This window comes from Colletotrichum higginsianum, chromosome 8 (genome assembly GCF_001672515.1).
Source record: "Colletotrichum higginsianum IMI 349063 chromosome 8, whole genome shotgun sequence".
In the NCBI taxonomy this organism is placed as follows: domain Eukaryota; kingdom Fungi; phylum Ascomycota; class Sordariomycetes; order Glomerellales; family Glomerellaceae; genus Colletotrichum; species Colletotrichum higginsianum.
This window is the reverse complement of record NC_030960.1, coordinates 3,336,387-3,355,090: the sequence shown is the minus strand read 5'-3', so window position 1 is coordinate 3,355,090 and position 18,704 is coordinate 3,336,387. Positions and strand designations below refer to the sequence as shown.

The following is an 18,704-nucleotide window of genomic DNA, read 5'->3' as shown; positions in this document are numbered from 1 at the left end:
GTGCTGCCCGGGAGGAGTGGGGACCGGAGACGGAAGTTAGAGGCCGGACTTTACGGGCACCAACAAGAGTCCACCGCCGTTACCGATTGACCGGACTTTCCAAAGATGCTCAGGCTTTCATTAGAAGAAGAAGAGCCACAGTGGATCACATGATTTTGCCTCCGAATGCTCTGACGAACCTTGTTTCCCTCGGCCCGTGGATCTTCCAGCCTGGAGCACGCCTATTCGGCAAGCAGCGGCGCGGCGCCCAGAGCGTTTGAGAAAAAAGAGATGATGGAAAACAAAAACGAAAAAAAAATACTCACCCGCCGATCCCTCCCCAACCGCTCGCGCAGTTAACCCCTCACACGTGGGGGGCTCTTAGTGCACGTCATTGGTGAGCCAGACATCCAGGCCCAAGCACAATCATGGAAACGTTTCATTGAGAGTGGTGTCTGTGATGCTTCGCCTATTTCGCGTCCAATTAGACCATCTTGATACCAGTCGCTTCGACACAGTAAAGACCCCCCATCTCGTTATCACCTGAAATCCTCTGCTGGGTCCACAACAGCCAGAGGGAACAGGCGCTGTAAGCCTGCGGCGGACGGGGATGGGAAGCCAGAAGCACACCAATCTTATATGCAGCTTCATCGCACATGTTTGTGGCCAAGGACATCGACCAACAGAGGGCGGAATGGATAGTATCAGTGACCAACAAATCACACAAAGTACAAGAGTGGACACTTGATCGCCCAAGATAAAATTGGATGGGAAAAAAAATTCGGATCGAAATACGACATGAAGTGAGGCTCGCCCTCTACGCACTTTGCATGCAAATGAACAACTCGGACCTTTCCATCTGAATTGTTGTTCCTGCAACGCCCCCTCCCGCCCGCCTCCCGTCTGGAATCTCATTCTCCGCCTCGTTGTTGTGTTCCCCCCCCTTTCCGTACAACAACAGGAACAACTTGCATACCATGCTTTCAAAACAACAAGAGCCGACTATGTTGGACCCGGCGACGCAGAAAAGGCCGGTCGACACCGACGCGCCGGCGCCCGTGTCCGACATCGAAGACAGCTCCATCAGCTCGGCCAAGGATATCTTGGAACACGAGGGAGAGGACCCCGTACTGGCGAGAAAGATGCGCCTCGTCAATGACGTATGAACACACACACACACACACACACACACATAACATGTCCAAGAATAAAGAATAGAAAGCCGTTGGGAGTCTTTGCCCCCCCCCTGCCCCCCCGGGACGGCGGCCACGTGTGCTCAATCGGCTCAAAGAAGAACTGAGCTGACCTGCCCCAAAGGCTAACGATCAAATCGGTTGGACTCCATTTCACTGGAAGCTCTTCGTCCTCAACGGCTTCGGCTACGCCGTCGACTCCCTCATCGCGCTCGTGCAATCCGTCACCAACACCGGGGCGTTCCTGGAGCTGGCGTCGTCGTCGACGTATCGCAATGCCGGAACCATCTCGCTCTACGTCGGACTGCTGGTCGGGGCCATCTTTTGGGGTTTCGGTGCCGACATCATCGGGAGGAGGATCGCATTCAACGTCACCTTGTTGATCACCGCCCTCGCGACAATCGTGTCGGGCGCCAGTCCCAACATCGCATCCTGGGGCTTCTTCATCGCCCTCTCGGCATTCGGCGCCGGCGGCAACCTGGTCCTCGACCCCACCGTCTTTCTCGAGTTTCTGCCCAGCAACAAGCAGTGGACGGTGACGGCCTTGGCTCTTTGGTGGGGGTTCGGACAAGCCTTGACAGGCTTCATTGCCTGGGGTTTCTTGAGTAAGAGAACACTGTTGACAGCCGCCCGTCAACGCGTTGCTAAGTTCTCATATAGCCCAGGACCGATGGAACTGCACAGCAGGGCAAACTTGCAACTGGTCGAACAACCCCGGCTGGCGATACGTCTCGTTCACGGCCGGCGCTTTTGTCTTCGTCACCTCCGTCGCACGGGTGACCATCATGCGCTTGAAGGAGACGCCAAAGTACCTCCTCAGTGTCGGCCGAGATGCCGATCTTGTGCGCAACTACCAGCAGATAGCACAGAAGTACGGGGGAGAGTGCTCGCTCACAGAAGAGAAGCTCGCGGCGTGCGGTAAGATGAAGAACGCGGGGCAAGACAGGCATACCCTCAAGTTCGTGCTGAACGAGCTGGTCGACCACGTCAGGGGCCTCTTCGTGACCAGGAAGATGGCGCTCAGCACCACCATGGTTTGGATGTCGTGGACTCTCATCGGTCTCGCCTATCCTCTATTTTACGTATTTCTTCCGTGAGTAGAAAGGACAAGGCCCCTGAGCAGTGTGTGGCGGGCTAACTGAAACCATAATAGCTCTTACCTTGCATCGAGGGTTCCGAACAGCGTAGAGACACCTTACGAGACGTGGCGGAACTTCACGTTGACCAACATTTCCGGAATCCCGGGCCCGATCATTGCTGGCTACCTGGCTAATCTCCCCCACGTCGGCCGGAAGTACACGATGGTCATCGGGGCGCTCTTGTCCATGGCACTCTTCTTCGCCTACACTGCGGTGAAAACGGCCGATCAGAACGTCGGCCTGAGCTGCGCGATTGGTGAGTTTCTCAAACACGGCTGCAAAGTCTGGGGGGGGGACTGACAAGCTTGACAAATCAGCATGCTGCATCAACATCTACTACGGTACCCTGTACGCGTACACGGTCGAGGTTTTCCCTTCGGCACACCGTGCCACGGGCAACGGCATTGCAGTCGCCTGCAACCGCCTGATGGGCATCGTTTCTGCCTTCGTCGCCACCTCTGGCGATACGACAACTGCCGTGCCTCTCTATGTGTGCGCAGCACTCTTTGGCCTGATGGCGGGCGTTTCGGCATTGTTTCCCTTTGAGCCATATGGAAGACGAAGCTCCTAAACTTTCCAGATGGCGGAGCGAAGCGACCTTTGTTGTGATCAAGAGGATAGATTCTTGACGTGCAGCGAATGTTCCTGTCTTGATCCTAATATCTGTACATACCTACCTAATCGGATAATACATCTTCCTCGAATACTTCCTGGAAGTTATTGGCCGAAGCAAGCAACGCTATGAGTGATCTTCTTAGTGTCACAGGTTGTGCGCGGCGAAGATGCCCCTCGGCAAGGGGGAGACGGCAGGTTAGTCTACTGCTTCTGATGTCTAAACGAATGGAAGGGCGAAGATCATGCGAGCTTTTAGCCGCTGGCTGCCCTTATAGACTGGGCGGCCAACAGTTGGGCCGGGTTAAGATGTCGCTAGACTGGCCAGTCAAGCAGGAATCGGGTTCATGAGAATGTCGCCGGTCCCACCTTTTACGCCCGTACATATATATGCCCGAGAGCTCGGGCTGCCGCGCGGGCCCAGCCTGTGGTAGCCGTACGGCCTCGTCCAACTGATATAATCAGTTGAAACGGCCAGCTGTTCATAGATGAACTTTTCATCTGGCCCTTGAAAATGTATTTGATGGCTTCCTTTGGGGTTTGTCCCATTCATGGTGTAAGTGCAAGACGGTATGTCAATGGGAGCGAAGCCAAGATAGTCACATTGAAGCTTTGCGACTGCCTCGTCCAGGTTTGTCGTCGGAATACCGTATCATTATTTTCTTAGCAAGGCTCCTAGACTTCTTTGCCCCGGGTTATTCTTTTTCACTTGTAGGTATCGGCATTTGGTGTGGCGAGTCACGCCTATTGACGGCAGACCCAGAGAAGCAGATGGCGAGCTAGGATCTGTTACTTCATCCATTCGCCGTCCAGACCTTTGGCTGATTATCTCGCCATTCCGGGCTTTCCAGGGTTCACGGGGCCCTCTCCAGTCAGCATTACCTTCGCAGAAACTCCCAGTGGGACGGCGTGGGCCCCTCTCCTTTCTCCCACCAGCTGATCCGCACTTCCGGTAATCATTCTTGTGAACTGTTTCAGGGTTCGACGTAAGCCTCATTTTTTAGACCTTTTTTCCTGTGGTGACCAGAAGAACGTTAAGCTTCATGCTAGCATGAACTATATCTCCCCCTTCCCGGTGGGCTGTTTCGTCTTTCTGTATGGAGCGACTACAGGACGGCGACTAGGATCGTTTGTGCCGAGGCCAAGCCTTGTCAAACCTTGAAGATCGGCAAAGCTAAACCGCCTTTTAGCTCAAGCCTCATTACAACAAAAACTTATGAGAGCTCGGGGCTGGACTTCAGGGCAAAGTTATCAGGATGCTTTTGAAGATGGATATCGGCACAAGTCATCAGTTTACTGAAACTGATTTGGGAGCAGAGTCACGAAACGAAACGAATTCTTTTTAAGTCTAATTGTAAGATCTACTGACGATGGGGGCAATGTCCCGCATTGCGAGAGTCAAATAAAAGTCTTTTTCGTGCTGCGGGTATTGATGGCGTCTTCATTCTTGCACCTTGCTCATGCCAAAGAGCATTGATGGGAGTTCGTCGAAGAAGACCCTTGACAGCGTACTAACAGCCTATAGCACTCAATACCCTACGATTCATTCATTGGAAAGGATATGCAGTATCGACCATCGTGAGGTGAAATTGAAAACTTACCGAATCAAAACCACGACCTCCTTGTCAGAATCCGGTAGATGTTTCAACCAAGATGTGTCGGCGAAATGCTCTTAGAACTGCTTTTTGTGCCTAAGGGCGTTGCCAACCACACAACTTTCAAATGACTTCGTCGCATCTGAAATCTTCATGGCAACCTTTACAGTTCCGTATAAGCCCGGAGGGCCACCAACCCCATCGATGTCTTCCATGTCATTTCCAGGGCGCACATTGCGGTCTTCTCCAGCCTCTCCAGGGCCCAATGTAGAAAATTTCCCCTGGTGAGACTTCCTCTGAAACCTAAAGATGAAAGTTAGCTGCAGGAACATTGTCTTTTCACCATGCACATGATTTACATGAGAAACCAACCGATGTCTTCGCATGCTCGCTGCCACAAAAGGGTATAAGTATGCGGACTGACTGGCGGCCCTCGTTTTGAAAAATTATCGAAGCCAGCGGAGCATTGCACAACCACGCAAGACTTTCCAACGCACCAACCCTATAGGTTTTCAAGATGAAGGTTCCTTTCTTCAAATACATCCTGATAGTAGGCGTTATCATCTACGCCACTGCTGCTTTGGCCATCCCCGAGCTTGATGTGGATATCCAGGACCTACAAGAGGTCAGTTTTTTCCCAAGCCCGAGGTCTCTGAGCTCATAATGTTCAAGGCTAATTTGAGAACTTGACAGCGATCTGAGGCAATGGTGAGTTCGAACTGCATTTACATTACATAGTAACAGGCTGTCGATTGAGTGCAGCCTACTAGAGAGGCCGCATGCATCAAGAGACGCACATTTCACTGACAGTTCACCTCACAGAAGGAAGCCGACATCGAGAACCCGATCGTAGGTTCTGGCTGAATGGGAGAAAGTGTCGTCAACATGACTAATATCACACGTAGGGCATCGATCACAAGCTGAAGCCACGAGCCAACACCGGGGGGGCCAACCAGCCTCTTCGTGTGCCCGTCACACAACTCAATCCAAACGGGGGTGGTCTCCCCATCGATATTACCGGCCTCGGTCCCCAAGTCGCTGGTGGCGATGTTCAAGGCCTTCGTCTCGCCGCCCTTGGTGGTGGGGCTGGTGGTGGGGCTGGTGGTGGGGCTGGTCGCGGAGTTGTTGGTGGAGCTGGTCGCGGAGTTGTTGGTGGAGCTGGTCGCGGAAGAGGCAACAATGGTCGCGGAAAAAACAACAATGGTCGCGGAAATAATGGTGGTCGTAGAAGACCTCGCCCACCTGCTGTTTAACTGGCAGGTGCAGGTCTCAGAGTCCGCCCTGGCGCTTGAATATCTCCATGTAGCAGGGAAAGGGACATGTTGGAAGACTGCGAGGCTCGAACAAGACGTGGGAGTTGAGGATCAACGGCTCCATTGCTTCAACGGCTTAGCACAATAGTGGGTTGCAGCTTCAAAATGTACAAAAATCATGACTGCTGGTTCCTGTCAGCGAGAAATGTGAAAGTCTTTGCCGTACAAGACGTGTTCGTTTCTTTTCCTGGAGTTTGTGAGAGTGAGGAAGTGCGTCCCAAGCCCGACCTCACATATTAGTTACCGATATGCCAGTTATACCTCTTGACGTCTGTGATGCCGCTAGACTCTTTCTGAGACTTGTCTATCCTCGGCAGACCTACACTTGTTTACTAACGACTACGTAGTATAAACCGCAACGGTGCAAGAAGCCATCGAGCACAAACGCCATGCGGGTTAACACTCTCCAAGTCGACACAAGTTAGCAGTGTGATTCAGTGGAAGAAAAGATGTAGTGCATTAATGTATCGTCACAGAAGGGTGATGTATTGAAAAACGAGTTCGCAGCACCGGGGCTCTAAAACTGAGAGAGGTTCTCCAAGTATGTATGGGATTATTTTACTCTATTCAGTGCAAACTGGATGACTGCGTGGCAAACTTATGATGCTCAACTGACATGACCCTTGACCCAAATTTCACACCAACCCACCACTTTCGTCCTGCAAGGTGACAAGTCTGCTTGTAGGCGACGGCTTCCATCCGCTCTTTTAATCACATCAAGAGTTATGATCGGTCGCAGATGACCACCGAACTCAGATTATCCCGGTGACAACACTCATTCGAGCCCGGGCCCCGCTGGCATACGGGCTGATGATTGCTGCATCCATAACAACCAAGGCCAGTGACACACTGGCCTCTTCCAGGATCGCAGGGATCGCCCTTTCCCCTGGCTCGTTTCCGAAGCCACGGCCTCTGTTGTGCTCTGGGTTAGAGGTGGAAACAGTCAACCTGGTTTCTCTAGGAGAACTCACGGTGCTGTCTTCGACCCAAGATGTGTGATACTCGGACCTCATACTCGAGTCCGGGATGACAATGTTGGCGTCAGCTGCAGGCGCTGATTGGACGCCTGTCATCGTGGCCAGCACGAGCATGGCTGTCTGAATGGGCTTCATTGCCGGGAAACGAGAAGTGAGCCTCCTCGGGATGGCAGTTGAAGGCCACAAGGCCGATGATAAGATTCGACGTTAGAGCAGAAGAGCGCAAGGACCGAATGTCTAGCTGCGATGACACAACTACCTGGGCATCGGGATTGTCAATTTTATAACTCAATGAGCGCTCAAGCCTCGGGCATCATCGCCTTCGTTCCCGAGATCCCAGGTCACAGCGTGCGTCATCTGAACATCACTCTGGGGCTTTCGGCGATGAGGGATTACTCCCCGGCACAAGATGAGTAGAAACCGAGACCAGCTGGTGGTTGCTTTTTGCTCAGGGAATTAACTACCTTGCATGAGGAGCCATCGAGATGGCAGCTGACCGTTTGTTATCTCTTGTTCGTCCGACCAGATGTTCGTCCAACACAAAGGTAACGAAAGCAACAACTGTTTCATGCGCAATGCCATCGTCTCTACGCGGAAAGCAAGGTTGAATCCTTGGAAGATAGCCTTGAAGCACATGCCCTGGCTTCAACTAACACCCAATGGCCACAATCTGTGTTCAGCCCACCAACAACGATTACGCCGAGGGCAGCCCCTTGTTCGTGTCGAGTGAATGGCCTATTCGAGACCATATGCGGATCAATAGGGCTGCGCTGCATCGTGTCCGCCGTAGAAAGTCCTTGGTCGGCGTTCGAAACATCAGACGACGCGCGCCATGTACGAAAGCAACCAAAAAAACGATCCAGACCGTCATAGCGGCACTCAGCAACCAGAAACGCAGGACCGCGTGAGATGAGGGGTGCAACGGCGGACCCCATGCATCTGGTCGTGGAACCTTTGCCCTCAAGTTACCGTGTCCTACAGCGCCCTCCCGAGATATCGCCGCTTCTTCTGTCGTCGGCTCACGGGGTGACGCGGCTCATCCGGGGGCAGGCCGATCAACCGCCGCCAGTGGAAGTGAAGAGGGTTATCCTGCACCGGGGGTATCCTATCGTATTCGAATGGCGCGTCGTCCAAAAAGTCCAGGGGGCCGGTATCCGGCGTTGGAGGATTCTGGAACCACCTGAAGGAGACGTCGAACTTGGGCACGTTCCCGAACTGGTGGAGTGCCCTCAACCACTCTTCATGGGGCATCGGGTACCGGGCGTAGCATGGGTACGCCCAGATCCGGAGCTCTTTGAGGCGAGGGATCTTGAGGGCCACCTCGGCCCACATCTTCTCCCACCTGGCCATTTCTGTGAAGCTCTCTTCCGAGTCGAGATTCATGTAGGTCGCTATCGGGGCTCGCCATGTCAGATGCAGCTTGGTGATGCGAACGAGAGAGTCAGGCGCCGTGGTGTTGAGGAAGCGCGAGAGGGCATCCGTGCCGACGAAGGAGAATGTGGTGGCGTCGTAGATGGAATCGACTGCCTCTCCATGCATGCGTTTGCAGGCGAGGAGGGTTGCCAGGAATGGGCTGAACTCTTTGACGAAGAGCCGGTGCTGGCTCTCCCGATCCTTCAGCGGCACGATCTCCTTCCCTTCGCTTCCGTCCTTCAAGGCGTCGGTATCAACCGCGCGCAGGACAGGCGGCTCTTCCTCGCATGGCCAGTGGCTGCACCACATCGATACGACGCGATACCGCCATTCCATAATGGCGTCTCTTTCCTCCGTCGACCCCGGACCTACGCCGCCCTCGACCGTGGCCGAGTCACCCGGTGGGGTGTTCAATATGCGCGCGAGCTCGACCTCTCGGGTATCCTCGGCGTCCAGGTCCGCGATGCATCGGCAGTGGGAGAGAGGCGCCAACAAGGACGCGCCGGACTGGTACACGTGTTGGGTCGATCCGGTGGCCAACCAGAGATGACGGTAAATGCTCTGGCGGATTTCTAGCGGGAGGGCGGAGAAGAAGCTCGACTGCAGCTGCGAGCTTGGCTGGCTAGCGGTTGAATCGCACGTAGACCCGCCGGTGGAAGTCAGTTGATCTTCCACTCTGGCTGCCGGAGACTCTCTCTGAACATCGCGAGTCTCTGTCATCGCCGCGCGAGAAGGCTCGGGTAAGACGAACGGCAGGGCAAGAGATGAAACGGTATGAGAAGGATAAGTCGGTGTAAGATGAATAGGATGAGTCGGTATGAGAGTTTGAATGAACAATATTCAATCCGCTCAAAGACGGTTGGTTGGTTTCCTGCCATGGCATAATCTCACATGGTTTCCCCTCCCCTCCCCAGCTGTGCCGCTCTGCGTCTCCCAAACAGGCTTAATGCGGCTTACGCACTCTGTTTGTCCAATTGTGTTACAGTCGCATGCCAAGGGGACATTTGGTGCCTCATCTCTCACTCATCCCACACCAAAAGGCTACTCACACACACACACACACACACACACACACACACACTTACTTAGTGGGCATAGTAAAGCTCATGCCGGCTTAACTTTACACTATGTGATGGACCCTTTACCCACGCTGTAGCTGTACTTGAGCAAAGCAGACAAGGTTTGTCCAAACGAGCAAACAACACCAAATCATTACGTATCCTGATGCCCGTCGGTGGGGTTTACAAATCTCGGCTCATTGATTGGTCAATGCGACGATCCCGGGGCCGTTTGTCTTACCCCAGACAGACATAGATAGATAGACTCCAGGGAGAGGGAGAGGGAGAGAGGACGAGGGATGTTGAGGGCAGCTCTTTGATCTGTGCTTATCTCTCACTCACTCACTCTCATCTCATCAGGGCTACCCCAGACCGCCCTGTTCCGAAACCCCCCAAAGACGTGCAGAGTTTTGGCTCGGAGGGTTCATGCCATCTTTCAACATCCCATGAGATAAACATCCACCTCTCCCTCATAGTCATTCAACTGACCGGCGTTGGCCATGAACCGTCCTTCGATCCAGAGGCTCACCCAGCTGCGTGGGGCTTCGGCTCGACGCGCTTCAACGCGGCTCGTCGGCCCCGGATGCAGGACACCCTCGGCGGCCAACCCGACGATTCGGCACGGGGCCCGATGCACCACCACCAGCCCGGCGACGGCGGCTTTTGCGAGTCTGCAGTCGCCGTCATCGTCGTCGCGGAGGCTGTTCAGCAGCACGGCGCAGAGACTCAACGAGGAGGCCGAAGATGAGGAGGACACGGGCAGTTATAGCGAAGCCGACCACGAGCATGCCGTCATCTCGACCTTTGACCTGTTCTCCATCGGCATCGGCCCGTCGTCGTCTCATACCGTCGGGCCCATGCGCGCCGGCAACATCTTCGTCGCCGATTTGGCCGAGGCGAACCTGCTGCACAAGGTCAACAAGATCCGCGTGTCCATCTACGGCAGCCTGGCCCTGACGGGCGAGGGCCACATGACGCCTTCGGCTCTGCTGCTCGGCCTCGAGAGCGCCGACGTCGAGACGGTCGACACCGCTTACGTGCCCGAGAGGTTCACCGAGATCAAGAACACCAAGAAGCTGTTCCTCGGCCAGGGTCTGTCGGACGGCAAGGGCAAGGAGGTGGCCTTCGACTACGAGCGCGACTTCGTCTGGGAATGGGGCCGGAAGCTGCCAATGCACAGCAACGGCATGCGCTTCACCGTCTTTGACGAAGACGGCTACGTGTTGGCCACCAACGACATGTTCAGCGTCGGCGGCGGCTTCGTCGTCAACGGCGCCCTGTCCATCAACCCGGATGCGACGTCGTCGTCGTCATCGTCCTCGATGATCCGAGCGGCTGAGTCCCCAGACGGATCTGCTGAGGGAACCGGAAGACACCCGGCCGATCTGGCGGAGAACATGTTCTACAAGGAGATCAGACGGTCCGACGCCGCCGGCGATCGTCGGAACGGTGCCGAGGTCAAGCCTCTCGACGAGGCCAAAGATGACACGATGCTGCTCGAGGGCGCCCAGGCCGGCCACCTCTCACCCGTAGCATCGGCATCGTCCGGCAACGGGATTGAGGGACCGGAAAGCAGCGAGACGTCCGGGGACGGGGAGCTGTCTGGTCCTCGGTACCCCTTCCGAGACGCCACGAGCCTGCTGGCGCTGTGCCGCAAGCACAACCTCACCATCGCCCAGCTCGTGTACGAGAACGAGAAGAGCCATGGCTACACCGACGAGGAGATCTACCACAAGCTGTTCAAGATCTGGCAGGTCATGGATACCAGCATCCTAGAGAGCGTGCAGGCGCCACTGGACACGAAACTGCCGGGCTCGCTCAAGCTTCACCGGCGAGCTCCGGCCCTGTACCGGAGGCTGACCCGGGGACTCTACTCCACGGCCGGCCACACCTCCCCCAACCCGATAGACAAGGGAACCGGCGACAAGCCTTCCCTACCGGGCGCATCGACCGGGTCACCGTCGCCGTCGACCCCTGCGGCACTGAGCAAGCCCAGGCGCCAGGGCCTCACCGTAGGACGGCGCCAACCTCCCCGGATCCTCGGCTCCCTGGACCACCCCATCACCCCGTCCCCTTCGCGACGCACCACGTTCCCTACCATGGACTATCTCACCGTCTACGCCATCGCCGTCAACGAGACCAACGCCGCCGGCGGACGCATCGTGACGGCCCCGACCAACGGCGCGGCCGGCATCATCCCCGCCGTGCTCAAGTACACCATCGAGTTCATCAGCGACGACCCGGAGCGCGACATCGCGACCTTCCTGCTCACGGCCGCTGCCATCGGCATGCTGTACAAGCGCGGCGCCACCATCTCCGCTGCCGAGGGCGGCTGCATGGCCGAGGTCGGCGTCGCCTGCTCCATGGCCGCCGGCGCCTTCGCCGCCTGCATGGGCGCCAGCCCCGAGGCCATCGAGCAGGCCGCCGAGATCGGCATCGAGCACAACCTCGGCCTGACCTGCGACCCGATCGGGGGCCTCGTGCAGGCGCCGTGCATCGAGCGGAACGCCCTGGGCGCCATCAAGGCCATCTCGAGCGCCAACCTGGCCCTGAGCAGCGAGACGGGCACCCAGAAGGTCCGCCTCGACGACGCCATCCGCGCCATGCGCCTAACGGCCAAGGGCATGAGGAACGAGTTCAAGGAGACGAGTCTGAGCGGGCTCGCGACGAGCGTGCCTTTCAACATCCCCGTCAGCGTGCCCGACTGCTAAGAATGTTTTGTTTTTTGGGGGTTTTGTGTGTGTGTGTGTGTGTGTGTCTTCCGTTTTGGTCGGGTTTGGGTTCCGATATAGATGTGGGTTGTTTTGGTATCTGGACGGTTCAGTCAGGGAGTCTACACGTTCTCAGGGATAATAGACGTAACAAAAAAAAGAACTTCAGAAAAGATAGTCGACTTACGTTAACAGCCGATACTTACACACCTCATCCCAGTGATCCAGGTACATGTCAGGAATATCTTCCACGTTCTAGGAGAGGTGCGCTGCATATACCGGCCGTATACGACGGAGGAAGAGATCTGGGGCCGGCCCGCAGCATGTTCACATTCCATGCAAGGTAGGCCAGTTGGGTAGTGAGTTCGGGTTAACGTGTCAACACCGTTTTACCAGGATTTCGAATGGCAACGTTCTGTAGTCTTTGACCTATGACGATTCGTCACGGTGCTGCATTGTCATTATCATCTTCATACTCGTTCAAATATCGGTATCCCAAGATGCTACTTCATGTTCTTCTACATCATGATAGTGTGAGAATATATTCACGGCTGGATGATATGCTTTACTAGTATTCGACGCCTGGGCTGGATAAACTCAAATTGTGTACTAATGAAATCTAGATACATTAAACTCATCTATGTGCAGTCATTCGATCTCTCACTTGTTCACTTCAAAAAGAAACTGGAGCAGTTGCGGGACATGTCCCTCGATTATATGCCAAGTTCGGACCCCTTGGGAGGCTGTGCGGAGAAAGCAAGACGGAGGATGCCAAACGGGAAGAGTACTGCGGGCCTGATATGAGCTTGAGTGATGATGGTCTTAGGACGGGGGAGCGGCGTTGACGTTGCCCGAGTCCTGGACGGTGAGCTTGTAGCTGTAGCTCTGCGAGACGGAGAAGTAGTCGTCGCCCCGGTACTGCCCGTAGTTGGTGCTGTAGCTCTTGTCCCAGGAAGTGGTGTACAGGGAGCAGTAGGTCCCCTGGGGCACGTTGTTCTGGCTCAGCACGTAGGCGTTGAAGAAGTTGCACGCGTCGTAGGTGCCGTCGCTCCTCGGGTGGTCGTGGTCGTACTGGGTCGTCGCCTGGCACGCCGCGGCACACTGGCCCGGGTCGTAGACGCCGGGGTAGTACTTGGCGCCAATGTACGAGTTGGGGGCCTGGATAGCGCCGCCAAGGGCAAAGGGGCCGTCAAAGTTGGCTATCGAGTCCGGGGGGGAGTTCTTGTTGTACCCTTTTCAACCCATCATCAGTCAGCCTTTTTCCCGACTATTCATGAGAGTGGTAGAGTGTTGAGATGTAAAGTGGGGGAGAAGAGAAGACATACCGTTCGATCCAGCGACGCCGACGTGGAACTGGTTTCTCCATTGCCCCTGGTTCGTGGCGGACGCCTCGGAGACTCCGGCACCCCAGAGCGTGCACTTGTAGTTGGTGATGCTCTCGGGGTCGACACATGTATCACTCGGCGTGAACTTGGGGTTCCTCTCCATGAACAGGTTGAAGCCGTAGCAGGCGGGAGCGGCGTCGCAGTACTGGGCAGGTTTAGCCATTGCCGTATCCCACAACTGGGTCCAAGGTAAACCATACCTGTTGACACTGGATAGGGTTGTAGCTGGTCAAGGTGTAGAGACCCTGGTAGCCCGAGCCCTCCACCGAGGCTTGCTTATCCCCAAAGACCAAGGAGTATCCTTGGGGAACGACGGCGTTGTTGGCAATGTCGTCCAGCGCAGTCCACGACATGAAGGAGTCGTAGGTGTCGGGCGACGGTACGGGCCCGTAGCCGTCGGGTTCTTGGTTGGAGTTGGTGCAAGTCGAGGCGCGTGCCACCAGCTCTGACCTGGCAGAGATGACGGGATTTGCAACGGCATCCTGAAGAGCAGAGGCTTGCGCCTCCGCCTGGTTGTAAGTTGGCGGCTCGTGGTTGACGCCAACTGCCGGGCCGACCTTGGTCGGCTTTGGCTCAGCCTGCAACTCGTGTCAGCTTACTAGAAGAAACAGAAATGGGAAAACCAGTTCACCCACGTCGAAGATACTCAGGTCAATCCCGTCCTGGGCAGACGTGTCACGGGGGGCAACTGGGCCGGCAGTGACAAGGCCGGCAACGGCGGCAACAATCAGGGCGGAGCGCATGTTTGCAGAGTGCAGTTGGGATACCACAAAGTGAGATGGTGAAGCGAGAGATGAGAGATGAGAAAGCTTAAAGGCTTATGATGAGTAGGCGATGACTGCGATGATGACTTGAGACCAGAGGACTGGGGGAGATGGACAGGCTTTATATGTCTCGGTCAAGGCATATCAACATGTCGTTCAAGCTTATTGCACGGCTCATACTTACTCTCTCACATGGCAGAATTCCATGTGTCGATGGGAATTCCCAGACTACCAACCAATCCCACGATCTCGAGGTCGGCAAACAAGGTCCAAACGGTTTCTTGGTGCAGCCCGATAGCCCCCCCGGATGATCGGAAGGGCGGCGCGTAACTTGGTGTCATCGCGACTGGCCGGCTTCGTCTGTGCGAGTGAGTGCTCGAGGCGCTTCCAGCCGACGGTCGACAATGAGGCGCCTTCAGCTCACGGAAATCAAGCCTCTATGTGCCCTTTTCCCCCCCCTCCCTCCCCACACCCGCCAGCCACTCCCTCGATCAACCGCTGCCAAACCACAGCCATTGTCTTGGCATTCGCGAATCGATAGACCGGGGTCGCGGCTCCCGAAAAGGGCAGACATATTGGCTCAAAACCAGCTGTGAGATAAGCAGGGTAAGGCATCAGCAGATGCTGAATGGGCGGCTCGGCTTCGGTAGTCGTTCCAACCCCCGGTAACATCAAAGGCGTGCAGCTTCAGCCCCCGGACATGCCCGCCGTCCGCTGCGATGCACAATCGTGGACCGGCGGTGGACTGATCATGGACCGGTGGGCTGGTCCTACACGGGGCTGCTAGCCCTTCTCCCTTAAATTGTTGCCGGACGCCATGCGAATAAAACAAGGGTTGTAAGTAACCTTATGGCCCAGAGCCCAGGCAGCAACACCAGTCGGACAGGTGCCGTGTTCCCGGGACGGTCCCAAATTCTCGGGATTTACAAGCCGGCACCCTGAAATGAGGCGGACCAAACATTGCGGTGTGCTAAAAGCATCGATCCCACGTGGCTCCAAGACCTCTCGCTCAGACATCCACTAGTGAAATGTCGGGTGTTTGTGAAAGCTTGGCCTTCCATTGTTTCCCAAGGGAGAGGAACCGAGAGATGCAAAGGTAGGAAGACGCAAGGTCACACTTGGGCTCTGGCCCATCCATCCGTCAGTCGTTCCGTGTGTATGTCTACCACTCACTGTCTCTGATATCAAAACACGAAGCGAGGAAGAAGGAAAGTCGTACGTATGCAGCTCAGCTATCTATCTTCTCGCTAGTGCGGTGCGGAGTAACGACTCGATCAAGTAAGACTGCGCACTAACAACACCAACTCGGACAATTGTGCGCCGGACCGTTTTCCCAATAAGATTGCTTGGGAAAACGACGCTGCCACACTGGTAAACAGCCATGTACGAAGGGGTTTCCTGAATGAAGAGTAACCCCGGGCCTGACCTCACTCGGCATTCCCAAAACGGACCCCCTGGCAAAAGCCGCACTATGCCACGTACTCAGTGACCCCTGGAATCTCTGAGCGCCTCCGAAGGTAACTATTGATCCTCTAAGCCCTGCGTACGCGTCTCAGCTTCGTACTGCAGCCAATGGAGTCGACCTCGGTCTCGCCCTCGATCAGCTGAGCGCTGGCGCCAGAGAACGAGGCATCCCCAGCAGCCCAGTCGCCAACGCGCGCGCCGAGCTCCTCTCCGTCGACAGGGACCAGGAAGTCTTTCACGATCGCGGGGAGACGCCCATCAGCCGCACGAGAGCCGGTGACTGAGTCCGTGTCGACGCTGACGAAGCTGGCATCCGACCACGTCTGTCCCTCGTCCCACGAGTTCCCCTTGGACGTGACGCCGTCGATGAAGTAGTACTGGTCGTCCGTGTCGGTGGTGCCAAAGTTCTCGGCCGCCAGGTTGCCCGTGTACGTGGCAGACGAAGAGCGCGTGTTGAAGCCCTCCTCGCCGTTCTTGTAGGCCGTGTTGCGCTCAAAGGTCATGTCGCCCGGCATGTTGTTGTCGGTGAAGCCGCGCCGCTTGTTGCCAAAGGAGATGACGTTCTTGACGACGTGGTCTACGGGCGTGCGGTCCGACGCCGAGCTACCGCCGCCGAGCTTGACGCCGTGGCCGTCCGCCTCGTGCTTGGAGCCGACGTCCCAACGGTCGAAGCCGTTCTCGAACACGATGCAGTCCAGGATGGTGACGGGGGAGCCAAATTGCCTGGGCAGACACGTTAGTTCACGGAGTCAAATGCAAAGAGCGTGCATGCCCGCGCCGCGTCTGGGCTGGATTTGCCGGAAAGGGGGCTCACCAAAGGTCGATGCCATCGTCCGAGTTGTGCCAGATGCGTGCTCCACGGATGATGTTGCCATCTCCCGATCCCTCCTTCAACGAGATTCCATCGGCGCTACGGCCGTTCTTGCGCGGGTCGTAGTTGAAGTAGGAGTCCAGAAAGACGATTTCCGTGTTGGAGATCTTGTTCTGGAGGTGCATGCCGGACTCGTAGTTGGTGTGAGTCGTGATGCGCTCGAAATAGTTGTTGGACGAGTCCTCGACGTAGAGACCGTAGGGTCCCTTGGTGAAGGTCAGGTTGTAGAACCGCCAGTAGTCGGCGCCGCGGATGTGGAAAATGCCCCTTTTCGAGCTCGGAAGGGAGCCCTCGTACTCTTCGACGGGGGTTCCGAAGAGGTTGTCACCATCCAGGATGACCTCCTCGCCATCGTGGGCACGCACGGTGTACGGGGAGCTGGACGTGCCGCTCTTGCGGAACGAGATGTTCTCGGACGGCTTGTAGGTGCCGCCGCGGATACGAATTGTATCGCCGGGGCTGGCGGCATCAACGGCGTCTTGAATCGACGAGTAGGGCGAGCTGATGGAGCCGCTCCCACTGCTCGATCCGTCGGTGGAAACGAAGATATCAGCCGCCAGGACTGCCGGAGCCGCGGCGACCAAGAACTTGAACACAGACAACATCTTGGAAAGAATGGTAGAAAATGAATGAGTAGAAAGAATGAACTCGACAGGTAGAGAAGTATAGACAGTGAAGTTGAATAAAGGCTCTTGTTCCCCGAGCAAAGTTACTTCACAGTCGGTTTGACCGACTTATATGGACTTTCTCCCCAGTGTTCAAGAGCCGGGTGCTCTCCTTGCCTTTCTCGGCACTCCATGGGGGCTTCTCTCCACCTCATTTACGTGTGACACCCATACTCTCTTGATGCCTCCTTTTCTCAAATCGCGATCCACGAGATGATGTTCTTTCGTTCGTGGAAATCGACGTTTCGATGTATCCGTGAGCTTTTCACCGTTTACCGCCCCCACAATCGGCATCCGTCGAATCTCTGGTCCCAAAATTCCACCATTGGCATGTGTTTCGGCAGACATTGGTAGTTTAACTTCCCTGTAGCCACGCATGGCATCTGGCAGTTAAATTATGGCCAAGTGCTGGAGGCGTGCCTCTTTTCCATCTTGTCCGCTTGGCTTGCTCCGTAGACTCCAAGATTCGCCGTGTTGTTGACGTCGGGCCAAGCCGCCGCGGGTGCCGGTTGCCGTCTTGCCGACTTGGGTCCCCAGAGTGCCGAGGAGAACAAGCCTTCTAACGTCTGGACCACTTTATCTTGGATACTAGTACATCCTGACAGGTGGACGAAGTTCAAACCAGTAGTTCCACCTGTCTCGAGGAGAGCGCTTCTAGCGTGGGCACACGGATGACAACTGAAAGAGAAGTATTTAGGTCATCAAAATGAAATAGACTCTTGTGCTCAGTCCACATTATATTGTGCACGATGCTGCAACCCTGTTCCTCAAACATGGATAGTCTAACAGAGCGAAACTCACCTCGTTGACAGGGCAAACTACCACAGTTCCTTACAAAAGTTACAATTCCTGTCTGGCTATGTTTAACATAACAACCCGACTTTCTCTCTTCTCGTGTGTTCGTTTATCTTTATTGCCAGAACAGTAGTCAGGACGGTAGTTTGAATCGGAGGTAAACTTCGTGGCGTCATCAAATACTGACTTGGCCGACCTGTCGAAAATGTGTGAGACGGGCGGCTTGTCCTGTGACGACTCATTCACAATCGGTCTACCCGAACTACATAATCTTGATGCCCATACTGCCTTCAACATAAAGAGAACTCGGAGAAGTAATTGGAGCTAATGGACCTTATTGCAAATCCATATGTAGATCCAATGCTGGTCTGAATATCCAAAGGTCAGACAACACCCCTCGTGTCTAGGCGAGGACCAGGGCTTGAACACTTCGCATATGGCTGCTGTAACGCTCAAATCTATTGATGGGCCAAAATTCAAGTCCTGCTATCTATCATCCACCTTGTGTAGCTGAGACCCGTCAATGTGTGGCATTGTCACCATTTTTGACATCGTCTAGTGAACTGATTGCTCACAGGTCAGACCAGACAACAAGTCACCTCTACTGCAAATAGCTACGAAATCAAGTTCGAAAGTTGGTAGAATAGAAAACATCACACACACACACACACAGCAAGACAGTGTCTCATTATAGATCAGGGCGACATACCTGAGCAACAACTGGGCATGAAGACCATATCAAGAAATTTCTTAGCCGCCATCCGGCTTCA

At 55.3% G+C, this 18,704-nt stretch overlaps 7 protein-coding genes across 7 annotated transcripts; 3 read left to right on the top strand and 4 right to left on the bottom strand.

The window, feature by feature from the left end:
* Window positions 1–983: 983 nt before the first annotated feature.
* CH63R_11957 (major facilitator superfamily transporter) lies at window positions 984–2,882 on the top strand (the record flags this gene model as incomplete). Its single annotated transcript, XM_018306931.1, has 5 exons — window positions 984–1,139; window positions 1,297–1,777; window positions 1,833–2,265; window positions 2,326–2,567; window positions 2,629–2,882. 5 exons carry the CDS (start codon window positions 984–986, stop codon window positions 2,880–2,882), a joined length of 1,566 nt encoding a protein of 521 aa, XP_018153772.1.
* A 2,153-nt stretch (window positions 2,883–5,035) lies between these two features.
* On the top strand, window positions 5,036–5,771 carry CH63R_11956 (uncharacterized protein; the record flags this gene model as incomplete). The annotated part of the gene is made up of 4 exons (XM_018306930.1): window positions 5,036–5,143; window positions 5,212–5,226; window positions 5,329–5,367; window positions 5,424–5,771. The coding sequence occupies 4 exons, from the start codon at window positions 5,036–5,038 to the stop codon at window positions 5,769–5,771; spliced, it is 510 nt and encodes a 169-aa protein (XP_018153771.1).
* A 783-nt stretch (window positions 5,772–6,554) lies between these two features.
* CH63R_11955 (uncharacterized protein) lies at window positions 6,555–6,943 on the bottom strand (the record flags this gene model as incomplete). Its single annotated transcript, XM_018306929.1, has 2 exons — window positions 6,555–6,743; window positions 6,803–6,943. 2 exons carry the CDS (start codon window positions 6,941–6,943, stop codon window positions 6,555–6,557), a joined length of 330 nt encoding a protein of 109 aa, XP_018153770.1.
* An 840-nt stretch (window positions 6,944–7,783) lies between these two features.
* CH63R_11954 (uncharacterized protein) lies at window positions 7,784–8,941 on the bottom strand (the record flags this gene model as incomplete). The annotated part of the gene is made up of 1 exon (XM_018306928.1): window positions 7,784–8,941. One exon carries the CDS (start codon window positions 8,939–8,941, stop codon window positions 7,784–7,786), a length of 1,158 nt encoding a protein of 385 aa, XP_018153769.1.
* An 838-nt stretch (window positions 8,942–9,779) lies between these two features.
* Window positions 9,780–11,990, top strand: CH63R_11953 (L-serine ammonia-lyase; the record flags this gene model as incomplete). The annotated part of the gene is made up of 1 exon (XM_018306927.1): window positions 9,780–11,990. One exon carries the CDS (start codon window positions 9,780–9,782, stop codon window positions 11,988–11,990), a length of 2,211 nt encoding a protein of 736 aa, XP_018153768.1.
* An 822-nt stretch (window positions 11,991–12,812) lies between these two features.
* On the bottom strand, window positions 12,813–14,118 carry CH63R_11952 (uncharacterized protein; the record flags this gene model as incomplete). Its single annotated transcript, XM_018306926.1, has 4 exons — window positions 12,813–13,222; window positions 13,316–13,520; window positions 13,576–13,953; window positions 14,011–14,118. 4 exons carry the CDS (start codon window positions 14,116–14,118, stop codon window positions 12,813–12,815), a joined length of 1,101 nt encoding a protein of 366 aa, XP_018153767.1.
* Window positions 14,119–15,671: 1,553 nt separating this feature from the next.
* CH63R_11951 (Pectate lyase) lies at window positions 15,672–17,079 on the bottom strand (the record flags this gene model as incomplete). The annotated part of the gene is made up of 2 exons (XM_018306925.1): window positions 15,672–16,326; window positions 16,418–17,079. The coding sequence occupies 2 exons, from the start codon at window positions 17,077–17,079 to the stop codon at window positions 15,672–15,674; spliced, it is 1,317 nt and encodes a 438-aa protein (XP_018153766.1).
* Window positions 17,080–18,704: the final 1,625 nt, after the last annotated feature.